We start from the raw sequence: 17,199 nt of genomic DNA on the forward strand, positions 1-17,199 counted from the left end.
CCTTTCAGCCTTTGGCCTTTAGTTTCTAGGCTGAACTCAGTTCCTTGCACCCTGGTGGCCCCTCCCCTCCCGGTAGGTCAGTCTGCCAGTAGAAGAGCCCGAGATCACAGTGTGCTGAGCTCCTGCTGGTCTGAGGAAATGAGGCCCTTGGAGACGGAAAAGGCTGCAGATTGTGCAAAGCCAGGCAAACACCCATCCTTCTCCACCATCTGGAGCAAAGCCCTCTCCTTGGCCACGCCTTGTCTGTAAGATGTTGAAGGTTCACTTGGTCAGGATGTAACTATCTGCGTTCTACTTCCATGGTAGTTCTGCTAAAGCTCCCTGCAGGCCATGTCTACCCCTGGGGAGAAACAACGAGAAGAGAAGCCCTATTAGCTCTCTAGCAAAATAATTCTACAAAAACACCCTGAGATTCACTAAGACCAAATGTTTCTTCGCTCCTCTTGCTAAATAACACCTTCTTTTGCAGACTAAAGCCAAGCTGAGTTCCACACATTGTGTTGCATCCAGAGTTTATTTTCTTAGAACATTGTTCTCAGAATGATGCTTAGATTTTAGAGCCCTGGTATCTACTTTAGTTGCACGTATATTCAGGGATGTATGTGTGTGTCGAAAAAATTAAAGCCAAATGTGTAAATAAAATTGTGTACTAATTTAACTCCCTGTGGGTGGTTTCTGAGCTTCCATTCCCTTACATGGTTAGTTTTTCAATGCCCAAGGGGAGGGGCCAATTTGTCAGCCTGGTAAACAGGGGCCATGGGCAGGTAGTTCATGGACAGGTAGTTTCACTCCATCAGTAGTGAGAAAGAAAAGCTGTTTCCTGAGAGGAACACCAGAAGTGTGGGCTCATTAAATAGGATGATCTGGTGGTGGTAGTAGTAGTGGTGCTATTTTACAGTCATCTTTAATATTCTCCCAGATACTTTGCAGAACATTTTTAATCTATTGAGTGATCTTTTCGTACCAAGAGCTCCACCTCTGTGGGGTGGAAAGAGCAAAAGTTAAAATGTGACAATGGTGGCGCATGCCTGTAATTCCAGCACTCTGGGAGGCAGAGGCAGGCAGATTTCTGAGTTCGAGGCCAGCCTGGGCTACAGAGTGAGCTTCAGGATAGCCAGGACTATACAGAGAAATCCTGGGGGGGGGGGGGGGGGACAAAAGCAAAAAAAAAAAAAGTGACAATGAAGAGTCCGCCCCTAGGTTAGGAGACCTTTTCTAGCCAGAGAGCAGACTCAGCACTGGTCTCCTCAGGCAGCGGCCACTGCTCTTTTCTTCTTGCACTGTCTATGAGTGACTTCCTCACACCAGCAACCTCATGATGGCTTGGTCTGCTTTTAGAGACAAATGCAAACCCCGTCCCTCCTATAGCATAGGATACCCACCCCACTGGCCTCTGTATAGCAGAGGATTTGCTTAACACAGGGTAGAACTTTGCATACAAGGGGAGATTCTCATCTTTGTGCCAGCTGTGTCCCTTGGAAGGACAGATGTGACAACTCAGCAGTGGGAAGAAGGCTGCTATTTGCTGAAGCAGGTTGGGGCAGTGGACTTAGGAAAAACACCCAGAGTACCCACCCTCTAGCAAGTTATTCTTTCTTGCCTCTTAATCCCTGCCCCCACCCTTCACAATGCTAGGGTAAGCAACTGCATGGTCACAAGGAAGACCTTACACAAAGATCTGCCCTCCCACCAGTTCTGTCCTGGCTACAAACTGCCCCTGCTTCTCCCCAGTGGATTGTTAGATCTGTTTTTGATGTGCATATACAAAGAATTTACTGTGGGAAAAGGGCTTGGTCTGCCTCAAAGTGCAATTTGAGTGTTTTTCCTTCTGTTGTGTGCTTATCTATCCATCTCAGGCAAGGAAGTGTTCCTGACATATATTGCTTTGCCTTTTGGTAGAGGCGGTTTCTCCTGTGCTCTGGGTATGGTGTGGTAAATGCTCTGTGCCCAGGACACCCTTTCTAGCAGATGGAGATGTTTGTCAGATGAATTGTTTTTCAGGGAGCTTTATCTGCAAAGTTTATCCACAAGTGAGAACTTGAAATGCAAACCTGTGACTCAGGGTCAGTCTGAGTTAGAGCCTTTTTTCTCCCCCAGGTGACCCAGCTTCTGCTGCTAAGTACACTGTTTTTCTTCCTTCCATCTCTAGTTGTCATTTAATTCCCTGTAACTACCCAGATATCCACAATAATGGAAAGGGGAGTCTGTTTTTTTTTTTTAAATGTACAATTATTTAGAATTCCTCACATTTATAAAATTTGCCCCCTTTCCCCTTCAAAATCTTGCATAAGTGAACTAGTGCACAGCAATTAAATTATTTATAGTGTTCTGTCCCCTCTGTTGCAGTGTGAGTCAGCATCTTAAGGGCTGGCCTAGGGAAAGACTGGGCTGAGGTTTTGGCCCACTTACACCGTTAGATGAGGATCTAGGAAGTTCTTGCCACAAATGGCAGAGGAAGCAGGTAGCCATATATGTCCCAGCCTGGCTACTGTCCTTCTCCTCTGAACTTTGGCAAGACGCGATCCACTAGCAAGCAAACAGGAGGACCACAGTCCACCTCCTTCAAACTTTTTGTTAACCTTTGAACTGAGGGATTAAGACTTCATTATTAACCACAGCAGAATGTAAGATCACCTAAAGCAAACCCCAGCTGGAGTATCAGAAGAGGCACATTTAAAATTAGCCTCCTGGTTGTAGAGCCACCAGAGTCTTTCTTACTCATTGCTGATGACTGAAAATGGAAATGGGAATGATGAATCTTGTCTGAGATGACAAGATATATAACTCTGACATGCATACACATAGCCATAAGAATGAACTGTGGCTGGCACACCCAGGGCAATTCTAATAGACCTAATGTGGAACAAAAGCAGGACACAAAGATTATAGATGACTTCATTTTTATAAAGTTCAAGAAAATACATATGCCAGGCATATGGTGGCGCATGCCTTTAATCCTAGGACTTGGGTGGCAGAGACAGGCGTATTTCTGAGTTGGAGGCCAGCCTGGTCTACAGAGTGAGTTCCAGGACAGCCAGGGCTACACAGAGAAACACTGTCTCAAAAAGAAAAAAAAAGAAAGAGAAAAGAAAATACACATCAGAATGATGGACGCCTCTAGCCCTGGTGGAGGGTGAGAGGGTGACTGCTCTGACACTGGAAATGGTTCGTATTCTGACCTAAGGAGTAATTCTACCTATGCTTGTGGAAAATCCTCTTGGCTAGTCAAATTAGTTAGTGTACTACATCACCTCTAAGTTACATATCTGTGCTGCGGGCACTTGGAGGCAGAGGGCTTAAGTATCCTTGCCTTTCTAATAACAGAATACTGGCTTCCTTTTTTTTCCTTGCCTTGTGGAACACCATGGCACAGACTGCTGCCGCCTGCCAGACACTGCTACCCAGGCTCCTGTTGGGAGATATGTTCTACATAAACAAGTCAGGGAAGAAATCACCCTTCCTGTGATTCCTGTTCCTGAGGAACAGGGCAAGGATTAATATACAGAGGAATGGTGGGGGTGTCAGCCTGCCTGTACACATTCCCGGGTCTAACATGGATTTTTAATTCTTCCAGACTCCCTCGTTGATTGTCTCATTCGGGCTATGGGCATAATTAAAGTCAGGAAAAAAGCAGCCAGGATCCCTGGCAGAGCCACCCCTGGGTCCTAGGCGCTCACCCCCTGGGTCCTAGGCGCTCACCCCCCACCCCCCACCGTCCCAGCTAATAGACAGGAAGACACACTTTGAGTCTCTTTGAGCAGATTATTGCGGGTCTTCCTTGGAACCACTCATTCTCTGTGATGGAAAGGGTGGGGCTTCCCCTCAGCATTGTCCTAGCCGCTCGTCTTTGGGTCTAGAGGCAGCAGCAGTTGTCTCTTTTGCCTTTTCCCCTTCTCTGGCTTTATTTGCATCTCTGAGTGACAGAGAGCTTCCTGTGCTAGAAGGAGAGCAGCTTCTATCTAGCCATCGCCACCCTGGAAGCTTTTGGTTACTGCTCTAGCCTGTCAGTGCGAGTGTCCAGCAGCATTTCCACCAGCAAAGGTTGAAGCCCCAGGGGTCGCAGAGGCTTGGGTGGGTCCCTAGCCCTCATAAAAGCCTTTTTACATTGTCCCTGAGGCTGCCTCAGGCTCCCTGGCTGAAATCTGATAAGAGCCCTCTTTGTTACAACTGTCAGTCTCCTTTATTGAGGAGGGAACGAGAGACCAGTGGCATTTCTTGGGGTACAGATAAGGCCCTGGATTCCTGTCAGAGTGAGCATGATTAATTACCCTCAATCCTAGCTCTTGCTTTGATAGCAGTGACTGACAGTCTGCAGGCTTCCCTGTCAGGTGCCCCCCCAACACACACACACCCTTTCCTGTTGGAGTCAAGCGTGTCCACTGCAGGGCTGATGCAGCCCACAGGTTCTCTGCCATGGGTGTTGGGTGCCTCCTTGCTGCAGCTCTGCCGTTACTTTTGCATGGCCCTCTCAGGCAAAGAGCCTGCTTATCACAGGAGGAGCTAGTACAGCCGAGAGCAGCCAGAGTCCCTTTCTTCTTCTCCACAAGTCTGGGAAAGTGGTCGTTGGTTGTGGAACTTCATAGGGTACATCTTAAGCCTCATAGCCATCCTTCAAAAGAGAAGGTTCCCAGCCGTCCATTTTCAAGATCACTCGCCAGTGTTAGTCCCTAACTCAGTAACTGAGGCAGCTCCTGAAACCAAGCCCTCCCCACATCAAGGAGCTGCTGTCGCTCATGTATACACACACCCTAATACCAGCACAGTCCCTAACAGACTTCCTCTGTCTTCATAGTAGCATCTTCTTTGGACAAGGGAAACGGCCTCCAGGTCCACTCAGTGCAAAGCAAACTGCCAAGAGACCAGCCCGAGGACTCCAGTTGGTTCTCCTATTTGTCAGGAAAACCCAAGGCAAGGCAGGTTTTTAAGTCTGGTTTATCTGCATAATGTAAGAAAAGCATACTGTGTTTCTGAGGGTCCTCAGAGGCCAGCCTGCTCTGGGAGCCATCTTAACACTCTTAACAGAGGGCTAGCCTCAAACCAAACAGACAGTGCCAGTCCTCTTGTGGTACCAGGAATCTCCTCTGGCACCCAGGGCTCCTGAGCCCTGCGAGGCCACAGAGTGAGATCAAGCAGAACCCTGGCTTGAGCATGCGCAAGGCTGCAGCCTCTGATGTGAACAGAGCCAGCAGTGTCTGCTCTCCCAGTACGGAGCTGGTCCAGTTCCTGTTGAGGTATGGCCTTGACTTCAGATACCGCTCTGGCCTTCCTCACCTTGTCTGACTTGGTTTTCTTCTCTAAGTAGTTCCCAGACTCACACCAGAGCATTCCTTGAAGACAGATCACAGTTCCTACATCTGCAGTACTGTTTGCTTTTGTAGACCTCCAGTGGTCAGAGCCTAGCCTAGTGACTACTTCAAGTGAACATGGACATTCTGAGAAACTGCCTGCAGAGGCAGTGTGAACCACAGTAGCCTCTGTTGTGGTTTGTGTCCACGCCTCATTCAGTCAGAAAAAGGGATAAGCCAGATGGTGGTAGGAAATGCCTTTAATCCCAGCACTCAGGAGGCAGAGGCAGGAGGATCTCTGTGAATTCAAGGCCAGCTTGGTCTATAGATTGAGTTCCAACAGAGCCTGGGCTACACAGAGAAACCCTGTCTCAAAAAACCAACAACAACAAAACAAAACAGGATAAACAGCCTGGCCCCTTCACCTTGTGCACCTGGCTTGTCTCCAGATGAATTATGAGCACTTCAGAAGGTAGAATCTATTATTTCTTTTGGAAATGGTATTGTTGTTGAAGTAATCCAGGAAAAAGTAGTGCCATTCACTATTCAGACATGATCTGAAAGGTGTCTGGTTCCTCACAGACCTTCTGAAGAACAGTGTGTCTCTAGCTGGGAAGCCCTGCTATGCTGTTTAAATGCTCAACTACAGATGACCTGGTAGTCCACAGCTTTCTAACTTCTAACTGTGCCTTCCCTTCCCACTCCTCCCACTGATGGAGAAACAGTTGCTCTGCCTTGCCAAGACCCTACCTCTGCATCCATTCTTCTGGTAGCCTTCCTACTGGGAGCTTGCTCATTCTAAGCTTCTGTTCCCCAGGCTCTTCAACAGTGGCTGTGATCCCAATGATCCATGACAGAACTTAAGACAGCCTGTTTAGGACTGTCGCCATTAGACATGCAAAGCTAGTGATGGCCTAATTGAGTGGCTCTCATGTTGCCCCAGGCTGGCCTACGTAGTAGAAAATGAACTCCAGATCCTCCTGTCTCCACTTCCCAAGTGCTGGGTTAACAGCAATTTAGCTACAGGAATATTAGTGCATGATGGAAAAATAGTCCCTGCTTTTACAGAGCTAACAGTTATGGGAAACCATGTGGACAGACAAGAAACAATGAGCATAGTTGGCTGAACCTGGAAGGATATCACAGAAATCCTGAGGGAAAGAGTGTGAACTGGAGTAGTTAGAAAGTTCTCCCCATGGGCAGTAGATACTGAAGAACGGACAGCATGGAGAGGAGAATGGAGACACGCATTCCAGGTCTGAGAATGTGGGAGTAGAGGCAAGGGTGAGCTGGCTTGAGGACCATGTTGCAGAGGTGCGGCTGACTAGAGGGAGGACAGTCGCTGGGATCAACTGGAAATAGACCACTTTTCATGGAGGTTTGTGAGGGTGGGTCACGTGACCCGGTCACGTCTGGTGGGATGAGCAGTGAGGCTTTGTGGGCTTTTAAATAAGCAAGTGAAATACCCAGTAAAAGTAGGAGGTGATCTGGCTGCGGTGTGCACATCATAGGTGTGGCTCCAGCTGCTACAGGTGAGCCAGTGGCCTGACAGCAGGCCAAAAAGGTAAGGTACGTACGTGTAAAGGGGACCTCAGCGGAAGAGGCAGTGGCACTTCCTAACAGCCTGCAAGTGACTGATGAAGACAGCCAGGGCTGGTGCAGAAGTCCCTGCTTAACTTGTGAGGACTGTGGGCATGCTGGGAGGGGACAGAGGCAGGGGGTGCGGGGGGGGGGGGTGGACAAGTTACGGGAGAGGGGGTCAGCGTGCATATTCTGACTCGGAAGTGGACGAGTTACCCATGTGAAGATGCCTTGGAGGCTTCTGGAGGATGGGCCTCTGAAGGAAGACCCTAACTACAGCCTCCCGGCTTAGGCATCTTGTCTGGTAGGAATGGGTTCATTATTCAGAGCAGCAGAGAAAAACAGTGGTCAGCTGGGACGTGAGTCGGAGGAGGTCAGAGGGCTGGTATCTTCTGTACTAACTTGTGTGGGTTTCCTTTGTCTTCCTATTTATTTAGAGACAGTGGTCTATGCAGCAGAGACCAGCCTTGAACTTGAACTTGAGATTCTGTCACGCGTTTCTCAGTACCTCGTTAACGTTAGAATCCTGTCATAGTCTTTGGGTTACCTATGCATCTTTTAGCCTGACTCCGTGACTCTTTTTCAAAGGGCTCAGAAAACAACTGGTTAAGACAAAGGTCTTGAAGCTCAATAATCTCCTATCTGCATGAAAGAGCTCTGGTCCTACCAGGGCATCCCCCAGCTGTGTTCACATTGCTTTCTCGTCAGGAATGGAGATGTGGTAGAGGCATTCCTGGGGATGGCATACAGAGTTGTCCTCTGGCCTCTGCATTCACATACACAAAAACTTGACATATACAAATACAGGGTCTTACCTTGTAACCCTGAATGGACTGGAACTCTCTGTAGACCACTCTAGCCTTGAGCTCACAGACCACAGAAATCTACCCTGTTCTCCTTCCAGGTGCTAGGATTTTAGGCATTGCCACCCCGCCCATATAATTTTGCTGCGTGTGTCTGTGTACCGTGTACATTTACTTCTCACAGAGGCCAGAAGAGGCCATGAGATTGTTGGGGACTAGAGTTATAGATGGTTGTGACTCTCCATGTGGGTGCTGAGAATAAAGCCTAGGTCCTCTGGAAGAACAGCCAATACTCAACTGCTGAGCCATCTTTTCAGTCCCTGCATAAGATTTCTTTAAAGGGAGCGAGCCCTTCATTCGATTCTCCTGCTTGGATTACCCTGTGAAACAGCAGAGGAACTAGATGTGTTGTCACATCTCAGAAGGCCAGCCTGGTTAACTCAGCTAGATCCTGCATCCTCCCACCACCACCCCCAAAAAATAAAAGAAAAAACTGTGGTGAGGCCAACGCGTTCAGCTGAGGCATGAAGCAGCAGCGTTGGAAAGGAACAGCCTCTGTTCCGGCTGGCTTACTGTTATGAGGCAACTTAGTAAGATGGGGGCAGGGAAGGGGTGGGGCGGGAGCAGCAGCCTCGTACAGTAAGGGGAGTTTGCCATCAAAAGGCAACAAGTCTCATTCACTGCCCCGGATGCTGACCCTTCCCTGTGGAATTCTCTCCTCTGACCTCCAGATCATTAATCCCGAGCTGCCAAATGACAGTCATCCATCACTCCTCCTGCCAGGCGAGCATCCCAGCCTCCCTCCCGTGAAAGGACCTGGACCCCTCCCTCCCTCCCTCCCCCCCTGTCCCCCAGTGCTCATTAGTAGCCCTTCCTGCCCAGTGCCAGGTTTCCTAATCAAGTCCCCCGCTCCTCTCACTTCCCCTCTGGGCCAGTGGGCGGAAACTGCTCTGACCCTCCCTCTTTAAGAGGCCAGGGGGAGGGTGGAGTGATTAGTGAGTGGGGAAAGAATTGTTGAGTGGCTTTTTATTCCCTGGGAGACCTTTATGTCTAGTAGCTACTTTGGCTTGGCCAGTCATAAGAGAAAAAGAAAACCTGTCTCTCCACCCTGTCTCAGGAGAGAAGGCAGGCAGTCTACAGGAGCGCGCCCTCAGCTGCTCTCACACCAGCAGTCATGTGGCAGGTGGATGCACCAGCCGGGCCTGGGCAGAACTTGGTCCCAAAGGCTCCAGGGGTATAAGTTGCCAAACTATTAGAAATTATCTGCGATTATACTTCTGACAACAAACAAAACACCCTCTAAATTCCTCTGCATCAGAAAGGCTAAGGGATTTGCTTCAGGCCACAAACCCTGTGTTGAGCCTGCCCTGCTTTCTTCCAAATAAAGCTGACAATGAGTCTAATTACTGTTGGATCCAGGCCCTTTGGGGTCAGATCAGGCTTCTGAAATTCACAAGCATTGCATGCAGCCTGCTAATGATGAGCACACACAAATCTGATGTCTTCTTGTTCAGCTTGACTGACCCAGCCCTCTCCTGTTGGACAATCACAGGCACGCCAATCAACCGGATTCCCATCATGGCCAAGCAGATCCTGGACCTGTATATGCTATATAAACTGGTCACAGAGAAAGGAGGCTTGGTGGAGATCATCAACAAGAAAATCTGGAGGGAGATCACCAAAGGCCTGAACCTGCCCACATCCATCACCAGCGCTGCCTTCACCCTCAGGACCCAGTGAGTGGCCAGGGCTAAGAAGAAAGCCAAGTAGCTTTAGGTGTTTAGCCCTAAGTGAGGAAGGGAAGAAAATCCTGACATGATGAAGCCTTTGAGATGAACCCTCAGACCTGAAAAGCTCCCCTCATGGCTCCGGAATGCCAGTATTATTTTACTATTCTGTGTGACTTAAACCTCACAGTCTCTCCTGGCAAGTAGATACCATCCCATTTGTAGATGATGAAAACTGAGCCTAATCAGTTTAGTCAGTGCCATACTGGTCCAGAAATTCAGACTTGAGCTTCTGTCCCTGCAATCTATTCTCCTTTGAGAATATGACCACCCAAGTGGCCTGCCCTCTTCCCCTATCCTCAGGCCAGCCTCGTTGGTTGCTGCCCTGCTTGGCCACTGATTAACTAGTGACAAGGGTTGACAGAAACAGTAAATCCGAGAGTAGCCATGTAGAAAAAAAGCCAAAGTGGGGAGTATTTTTCTGGAATGTTCTAGTTGCTCTGTGAATGAAGAGTTGGCATATCTTTAGGTAGCATGCCCTGGACTTGTTGAGCGGCAGTAAGGTTTTGGGGGCCAGAAAGGTGGCTCAGCAGGTAGTGCTGCCAAACCTCTCTGTATTCAATCCCTAGGACCCAACTGACGTAGTAAAAGAGGGCCCTGCAGGTTGTCCTCTGATCTCTGTACCAGCACTGTGGCATGTGTGTGGCATGTTATGCAGTTAACACGTGTACAAATACACACAAAATAAGTGAATATAAAAACAACACTTTCAGCCATCAGGACTATTAGAGAGAGTGATAACCAGACTGTCAGTGTCGTTGAGGAAAGAGTGGCCCAGTGAAGATGACACACACGAAGCAGGGCCGCCCTCCTGGTGCAGTACTGTGGGGAGGCCAGACCAGCTGAATCAGAAGGGGCAAAGGGCACAGGGAAACACAGGCCTCATTTCCCTAGCGACATTCCAAAAGGTGGAGTCTAGAGGGAAGACGTTAGCTAAGGCTTTAAGGTTCTCTCTGACCGATGCTTCAGATTCAGGCAGTGTGTGTCTGAGCATCAGTAGTGAAGCCTGCAGGAATGTGTCCTGCGAGCTCCTTAGACTCTTTCTGCTATGTGTACCATACCCTAGCTCTTGCCTGACCAAGGCTGCTTCCCAAAACAGATATAAACTGGACAGTCTGTCTGGCACTGTGTTCTAGATTACTCCACCCTCCTTCCCTGCAGATACATGAAGTATCTATATGCCTATGAGTGTGAGAAGAAAGCCTTGAGCTCCCCAGCTGAACTCCAGGCAGCCATCGATGGCAACCGCAGGGAAGGTCGGAGGCCCAGCTACAGCTCCTCCCTCTTTGGCTATTCTCCTGCTGCTGCTGCTGCCGCTGCAGCAGCCGCTGCCGCTGCCGCTAGTGCTGCCTCTGCTGGGACCCCTGCCCTTCTCTCATCCCCCAAGATCCGTTTCTCCATCCTTGGGCTTGGCTCCAGCGGTGGCACCAGTGCCAGTAGCCCTCGGATACCCCCAGCATCTACTCTCAGGAAAGGTGAGCAGAGCCTTTGGCCGAGGGAGGGCATAGAGAAAGAAAGCCCAGTTTCTCTTTGCCTGGAATGGGCACTGTGGCGAAAGCGTAAGTTATAGTGGATTGATCTAGCTCTGGTTCCTTCACAGGTGATGGAGTCCCAGTGCCTGTGCCAAATCGCCTGGCTGTGTCAGGGACTTTGGCAGGCCAGCAGGCTGGCAACCGGACTGGCACACTGGAGCAGCTACGGGAGCGTCTGGAATCAGGGGAGCCCCCTGAGAAGAAGGCATCAAGGTTGTCAGAGGAGGAGCAGCGCCTGGTGCAGCAGGCCTTCCAGCGCAACCTCTTCAGCATGGCGCGGCAGCTCCCCATGAAGATCAGAATCAACGGCAGAGGTAAGCGTCAGTGTACGTATAACTCCACCTTCCTCGTAGCGCCTGCCACCCCAGCTCCACTCAGGGCCCGAGGCTTGGTGGCAGTAGGTACCTCCTGACCACCTGGCCTAGGACCCATCCTCTCCAGCCCTCCTTCCCATTGCCTTCACTGCCCAAAAAGAGGCCAGAGCTAGAGCCGAGCCCCAGGAGGTGCCTGCTCGCTGAGATCTCACCACCGGAAAGTTTTCTATACGTCAGAAGTTGCTTCAGGCATAGATGCTGTGCCCTCCCCCAAACCCTGCCTAGCCTTTTGATCTGTCTAAATTACAAGGTTTGCATCCACTTCAGTACCTTACCGGATATAAGCTGTCATCAGGTCTGTCATTCCCAAGAAACAGTGGAGCCACCAGTGGCCTCAGGAAGAAGTAGGCAATGCATATTTAGCAGGATGTGTGACATTTTTCCCCTCCCCCTCATTTTTCTAGTTTCCACCTTCTCAAAACACACACCCCCTTTCCCTCATCTTTCTCCCTGCACTCCCCTTCAAGCCCCGCCCCTGTGCCATTGTTGCTGTGGTTCTGTCCAGCAAACACAGGCAGTTGTGTGCTGAGAAGGTAGACAGTGAAAGGAGCCCTCCTGGCTGATGGGCAAAGGGAACCACGTAGCGGCCAGTGGACAAGCTAACGCACATGGAAGAGTGTTTGACTCTGTGAACGTAGGCGTTCCATATGCCAGCCTCCTAAAAATCCTTCTCCCCAAGATTCTCACAGTTCAGGTACGCCGGGCAGTTTGAGGCCAGGGCTGATTTTCACTATAGTGGGTTCTCTGTTAGGGTTGGCCTGCTGTCCCTTCAGTCTGTGAGTTAGGGAGTTGAATTGACAGAAGGTTGGTTAGGCTGGCTCTGCTGCCAGACCTATGATCAGAGGTAGTGGAGACAGAGATAGTATTAGACCATAGATCAGCTTGACTAAGCAGCACCAGATGACGGCGGGAAGCTTGACATGTGTGCTGTCTGTCTGATCCCACAGAAGACAGAGCAGAAACTTCAGCCGCAGCACTGAACCTGACCACAAGCAACATTGGGAGCATCAATATGTCTGTGGATATTGATGGCACCACCTATACAGGTAGGCCTCTGGAGCTGTGGGAGGCCCACTCTGCCTCACAGCTGAAGTGCAGTTTCCCAGCTGACCCTGCCGACTCCTTCAGACACCTTGCAGTGGGATGGTGGGGGTGTGTCTTTTTACATTGACTTAGCATTCCTGAGGTAAAGAGACCCTGGACCATAGGTACACAAATTGATAGTATGACCAGTCTTCTGCAGTGACAGAGAACAAGGAATCCTTTCCCTGACTGCAAAAAACTCATTAAATTATCTGTTCCATGTCTTTTTTTTTTCTTTTGGGTAGTTTAGTGCAGGGGGGTCAAGACAAGGTTTCTCTGTGTAGCCCTGGCTGTCTGAGAATTCTTTCTATTGCTACAATAATTTTAAAAGTGACAATTTTTCTCTATCCCAGCTAGCTCCCAAATAAACGAGACTATAAGACTTATTTGATAGGCTTTACAGCACATTAGCTGAGCAGTTTCTAATCTATTCTAGTCCTCTAAACTAATCTGACAACCTCCCAGCCAAAATCCCTGAAATAGTTACAGTTTAGTATTGGGCTGGCCCTCTGCTGCAGGAGTGTTTCCAGAGTCTCTCCCCAACCCTCTTTTCATGGCAAATCTTCCTCTTCCCTCTCCCTTCCTCTTCTTCCTCCCCTACCCCCGTACTACAGAATGAGACCCTGTCAAAAATAAATGAAATACACTAGCAGTGACTCTGAGTGCTGCAGAAACCAGCCTTGACCCGGGCATTGGCAGTTGTCACAATCTAATTGCCTGCAGTATTTTGGTGGGTAGGTGGACTATCATCTGTAATGAGCAGATAGATCGCTCAAAGGTGTTCAACATGAAATTTACAAAGGTGACAGATGCAACCCTGAGTCCCTGCCTATTCCGTGTATGTAGGGACAGGCTTGGGAATAAGCTCAGCTGAGTCTTGTTAAGGTGACATCTGCCTGGCATGAGACATGAGGCATGTCAGCGGCCTGGTGAGCAGTCACACGCAGGCCAGTAAAGCCTCGCACTCAAACCAGAGCAGTTCCCTAGGGACAGCTCCTGGTCACCTGCAAGGACATCAGCTATAAGCATTGGAATTCAGCCAGAAAAAGAGCAGGTTCCTAGGCAAGGCCATGCTTATGAGGCTTGCCAGGCTCATGTACCCACCTGGTGCCACTCATGCTGTGGCTTGGGACATGTGGAGCTAGGTTGAGACCCGGAGAGAACAGAAGCTAGGAGATACAGCCACACGTCAGCATCCTCCTGGGCAACCTCCTTTCCTCTCGGGATGGGGAGGGTCAGGAGTTGAGGTTCCCAGCACTCTGAAAATGGCCACTCACCTGTCTGGACCCTGTCTGCCCTAGGCTTTCCATGTTGGGATGTGGGACCCAGGAACCTAAGAGTAGCCTTGAGCTTCCAGGCCACTGTCCTTCACCAGCTGCCCCCTGCCTGCTGCTTCTCACACCTGTGCTTGCTGCCGCCGCAGGCTGCTCCTCTGCAGGCATTCTGGAACTTGTGCATCCTGAATTCCAAATGTCTTGGTGTCCTCCTGCTTAGAGCTCCCAGAGCCTCCACACGGGTTCATAGAGCTGCACAAGACCCCACCCGCCTCCTCAGCCCCAGTGGGCTGGCCCATCTCGCTGCTGTCCCTCAGGTTCTCTGGCCACTGTCTCTTCAGTTTACTGCTTTTTCCCTTTCAAACAATCCAGACACTATTCACCTCCAAAACCTTTCTGGGCTGTACTTTTGCTCCTCTCTCCAGAACCCTTATGATGTGTGCAGCAGCAGAGGTACAGCCATCTCAGAACATGTATGTCATTCCAGCAAAGACAGTGTTTGCATGCTTGTCCTTCAGCAGTCTGTGAACCTTTGGTGGCAGGACAATTGTCTGGGCTTCCCCTGACATCTTGCATGGTAGGAGAGTGAAACACACAGGGTTAGCCCAGCTGTCCCGCCCTGGTTAACCAAACTGAACTGGTCTCTCCTCCTTAGCCCGTACTGCTTTTCCTCCCTCCCCAGGTGTGCTGTTTGCCCAGAAACCAGTGGTCCACCTCATCACGGGCTCTGCTCCCCAGAGCACTGGCAGCAGCAGCAGCAGCAGCAGCAGCAGCAGCGCCAGCAGCAGCTCTCACTGCTCACCGAGCCCTACCTCATCCCGGGGCACCCCCAGTGCGGAGCCTTCCACCAGCTGGTCCCTCTGATGAGCAGCACCCCGCTCCCACTCCCTACTCTCCTGCCAAGATTGAAGGAGATTGATGCACAGAATTTACCTCACCTCATGGAGCCCACATCAGACACCATCTGGCCAGATGTTAAATTTGGAAGTGTCCATCTGGCCAAGCTCCATTCAGGTTCTGCTGTATCCTGGGGGGCAGGACAGAGTAGCGTTGTCCAATCAGGGATTGTCTTGGAGAACTGGGTGGGGCATCTGGGCATCCAGCTTCCCCAGGGTTCCCCAACCACCTCCCAACCCAGAGTAGTAGATCGACAATCTGTAAGGCGACATGGGGCTGGAGGCGTTTCACTTCCCTTCCCCCTTAATTTATTTCCCTTCTGCTGCCTTCTGCCTTCACCCCAGGGTCACCAGACTCTTAGTCAGCCCAGTCCCCCAGTGTTTAAATCCCATTTGGGGCTCTAGGAGTCGGGAACCTGTCTTCCTTGCTCTTGTCGGCTGAGCATAGGATGGGGACGGGTCTTCCCAGGCCTTCTCTATTCTCCAGGTGTGGGTCTCCCATATCCAAGTCTTAAATTCATTCCTCAGGGCCCTGGAATACCTTTTGTTGTTGTTCCTAAGAAAAAAGCATGTTAGGGCGGGCTTTGGGTTCAGTACCCCTCTGGTATGGAGAGGAAGCACTCTCGGTGCCCAGGCCCCAGTACCTCTCTGACAAGACTCCCTTCTGATCCCCAAACCTTGGCTCCCTGCCTGCCTATGTTGGCCAACTCTCCCATGATACCGCTGGTCCCTGGCCCCTAACGTCGTCTCTTAGGGCCATTTCAGCCCTACCAGCCCAAGACATGCTGATGTCAGGCTCACTGAAATACCTCAGATTTGTAATTGTTGATATTTGATTCTTCAGGAAGTATTTGCATCTCTGTAATATTTTTTAATATGTGTTTTGCTGACTTTAATTTTTAATTTTTTATTGTTGCTGTTGTAGCACCAAAGAACTGAAAGCAGATCACCCCAGCCAGGTGGGTTGCAGCCGCCTCCCTGCAGCCTGCCCATGCCCTGGCCAGGAGGGGTGGCAGGTAGGGTGACTCAGGGATCACCACAGCAGGAGGCTGGGAGGAAGCCCATGCTTGCTGGTGGATCCTGAACCCACACTGGTTCTTTCCACCGCCCCTACCCTAGCTTTCTACCCTTAGAACCCTCACCTTGGGGCATAGGCAAGTGGCTGCGGGCCCTGCCTGAGACTGAGCCTTGGGGACAAGAGGATGCTAAGAGCTCTGTCTCCTGTTGGCATGCACCTGGAACAGGCCACTGTGCTAGAGAAAGGGTAGACTTAACACAGGGCTCCATTCTCATCCCAGTGTGCCTCTGTTATGTCATCACCCATACCCACCGGGACTACTCGGGTGGTAGCAGTGGAGGCCACAGCATGGCCTCGCAGTCCTGTCTAGGACAAGAAAGGGAAAAGCTTATGCACAAACATACCTCAGCCTGGCAAGCACAGCACTGCTGACTTCAGGCTCTTATCCCTGCCCCAGGACACACATACTCAGTAACACACACACGTAACTCTTACACTGAGGTCTGACCCTCTTCTGCCTCAGAAGCTCTATCCACGAGGCACGTGCAGGGTTGGACAAAGGACATCTGGGGTCTGGTGCTGTGAGAAGCCCTTTTGGCCAGTGTGTCTCAGGATTTAGTCATGAAGGATAGATCCTTCCTACCCAGGGGTGACGGGGCAGTGCTATGAGACATTCTGGTCCTCAAATGCTCTTTCCTCAGGCAGCTTGTCCACCTGTCCCTCTCAATGCCCCTCACTGCCCTCAAGCCAGCAGCAGGCTCCTAGCCAGAAAATGCAAGAGCTGGGTGCCTCGTGTGCCCAGCATCAGGGCTTTGGCCCAAGTGGCGCTTCCCCTGCAGGTGTAGTCCTGAAGGCCACGTGGCCATGTGGTTAGCCAGGACAGCATCCTCCCCTTCCGTGTCTTGTATGTATTCTAACCAGAAAAAGATGTGATAGCACATGGTAGCCTAGGCCGTGAATAAATACCTCAGATTTCCTCTCACAGCAAGTGTCTGTATATGTCATGGTTATTTTCTGTCTTACATGTTCTCGAATGTTTATATTTCAATAAAGCTCTACCTCTTCACATGAGCCAGTCTGTGATCCTTTCACTGACTTAACTTCACTGACAAGGACCTTCAGAGTGCAAAGGGACTTCATGGCCCCCCAGCTCCTCCTGAACCCACCTTCTTCGCTGTCTGCTTCCACAAAGGGCTGGACCTGCATTTCTCAGCCACGCTGGTGGAATCTCCTGACAATAGTGGTCACCATGGCAGTGCTCTGGAGTATCTGACTAGCAGCCGGCCACCTCTGTGGCTTAGCAGACCCTTGCTGAACTCACTGGGTCACATTCAGAAGAGTGTGGGCCCCGGAAGAGCCTTGGGCTAATGGGTCTGTGTGTCATCTGTCTTTTAGAGAATGTTCTAACCAGGGCACAGACTTAGAAGGGTGACTTCGAACCAGATGTCTGTCTGGGTGTAAGTCTTCTCTGCCAAGCTGTTCACTCTTACAGCACAGTAGGAGGAAAACCGCAGGGCAAGGCCTGCATGGGTTGATATTGCCCCCTCCAACCAGGACCACAAACAG

At 50.4% G+C, this 17,199-nt stretch overlaps 1 protein-coding gene across 1 annotated transcript in view; it reads left to right on the forward strand.

The window, feature by feature from the left end:
- Arid3b (AT-rich interaction domain 3B) overlaps window positions 1-16,704 on the forward strand; it is a 44,303-nt gene extending 27,599 nt beyond the window's left edge. Inside the window, exons 5-9 of the mRNA XM_052188215.1 lie at window positions 9,222-9,405; window positions 10,618-10,931; window positions 11,057-11,302; window positions 12,310-12,408; window positions 14,402-16,704. Of these exons, the coding sequence (XP_052044175.1) occupies window positions 9,222-9,405; window positions 10,618-10,931; window positions 11,057-11,302; window positions 12,310-12,408; window positions 14,402-14,583 (1,025 nt within the window). The 3' untranslated portion in view covers window positions 14,584-16,704. The remainder of the gene's footprint in view (window positions 1-9,221; window positions 9,406-10,617; window positions 10,932-11,056; window positions 11,303-12,309; window positions 12,409-14,401) is intronic.
- Window positions 16,705-17,199: the final 495 nt, after the last annotated feature.

The sequence above is a fragment of the Apodemus sylvaticus genome, chromosome 7 (assembly GCF_947179515.1).
Source record: "Apodemus sylvaticus chromosome 7, mApoSyl1.1, whole genome shotgun sequence".
Classification (NCBI taxonomy): Eukaryota; Metazoa; Chordata; class Mammalia; order Rodentia; family Muridae; genus Apodemus; species Apodemus sylvaticus.